This window comes from Saprolegnia parasitica (genome assembly GCF_000151545.1).
Source record: "Saprolegnia parasitica CBS 223.65 unplaced genomic scaffold supercont2.1421, whole genome shotgun sequence".
In the NCBI taxonomy this organism is placed as follows: Eukaryota; Oomycota; class Saprolegniomycetes; order Saprolegniales; family Saprolegniaceae; genus Saprolegnia; species Saprolegnia parasitica.
In genome coordinates this window covers 449-2,019 of record NW_012157815.1, presented here as the reverse complement: position 1 = coordinate 2,019, position 1,571 = coordinate 449, and the positions used below count along the sequence as shown (strand labels likewise).

General features: G+C 59.1%; 2 protein-coding genes across 2 annotated transcripts; both read right to left on the bottom strand.

The window, feature by feature from the left end:
• Positions 1-208: 208 nt before the first annotated feature.
• On the bottom strand, positions 209-416 carry SPRG_18736 (hypothetical protein; the record flags this gene model as incomplete). Its single annotated transcript, XM_012358178.1, has 1 exon — positions 209-416. A coding segment is annotated over one exon (208 nt), but the record flags the coding sequence as incomplete, so codon positions are not given.
• A 470-nt stretch (positions 417-886) lies between these two features.
• SPRG_18735 (hypothetical protein) lies at positions 887-1,100 on the bottom strand (the record flags this gene model as incomplete). Its single annotated transcript, XM_012358177.1, has 2 exons — positions 887-895; positions 951-1,100. 2 exons carry the CDS (start codon positions 1,098-1,100, stop codon positions 887-889), a joined length of 159 nt encoding a protein of 52 aa, XP_012213567.1.
• Positions 1,101-1,571: the final 471 nt, after the last annotated feature.

Genomic DNA, 1,571 nt, shown 5'->3' with positions numbered 1-1,571 from the left:
TGCATGCAAAAGTGGCGCAGGAAGACGAGGACGTTCGTCATGTTGGCCAGCGACGCGCCGAGAACATGGCGCGGCCGGGCGGCGGCCGGCTTGGCAACGTGCGGCAAGCTCCGCGTGACATGGCGCACGAGCATGCGAAAGTTGCCAGAGACAATTGTATTGGCCGCTAGACAGAGGTTCATGGAAGACGACGTGATGCATGGCCTACCGAGCGCATGCGTGTAGGGCCGTAGGAAGGCCGCGAGCGTCGCCTTGGGCAGCGTAAGCAGCGCTTGGTCCATCGCGAAGAAGCGCGTCCAGACGTCGTCGCTCATCATGTACGGCTGCGCGCTCACGATCTTCTCCAAGGCCGACGTCGTGGCTGCGTCCAGGAGCGAGGTCGCTGCGCCATCGCCGCCACTTGCACTGTTCCCCATGAAGATGTGCCAAGCATGCAATCCGACCTCTCACAGTCAATACAATATAAAGGTACCTCTTAAGTTCGATATTCGTGGAATTCAACTGGTTGTTTGTATGTGATGAAAGCGTACTTTATCGAGTGTACATGCCTGCACTTGAGAGGATTCCTGGGCCCACAGCGTGCCACGTGGAGGCAAGCGGCAACCGCCTCAGAAGCACCAGTCGAATATGGCCGACGCAACATTCTTCACTGGCTCTGCGCGCAACCCGAAGCATGCGAGTTCTTGGAGGCGGCCAAGGCGGCGGCCGTGTACTGTTGCGCGCCTGACGCTTTTCTTCAGTGCTTTAGTGACGCGAGGACCCGGTGCGCTTCCGAGACGTGTATTCGGTCAGTGCTTGTCTCGCAACTTCTCCTCACCATTGCCTCGTACCAAGACGGTCTCGTCAGCAGCACAATCGACTTGCATGAGGTCTGCGCGAGTCTGGATCACAGCTTCTTGCGTCGAGCGAAAGACCTCCATGTGAAACGAGCCAGCCTAGCGATTACGTACCTCGTCCCGAAGCGTCGCCGGTGGCACGACGACGGTCGCGATGGCTCTAAGGGCTTCATTGGCCTCTGGCGCCGATGTCTTTTGGCGCGGTTGGCGTCGTCGCAGCGCATCGATCTCCTCTTTGAGCTTCATCTGCCGCGGCAGCTGCATCTAGTGCACAACCTTGGCCTCCTTGGTCGTACGCTCGAGGTCGATCTGGCAAGATTATCTAGTACAACCCCGCTCACTTTAGCATGTGGCAGAAGCTACGGCTAAGCACCTGCTCGTCTGGCAGAGCGAGGCGTTGCTGCACTTGCACTGCTCCTAGAGGCCATTGCCTCCTTCCAAGCCCCAAGGATGCTCATAGAAAGACGACGATATCCCGGCCAAGATCCCCGCAACGACGCGCGTCATCAAGCACTCGACAAAAAACCAAGACCGCAGTATGCGGCGCGGCGACTTGACCGCGCTGGGAGGTCGCCTCGTCGATCACTCTCGAGCCCATGTATTGATGCGATTGCAGATTGCCAACGTTGCCTCAGCCGACAAAGAGTACGGGGCATTGCGGCCACGTTGCAGCAGCTCAACCCGCCCCGCGCCACGACGGGCGTGGCGACCGAGAACTTGCTCGTGCGTGTCGAA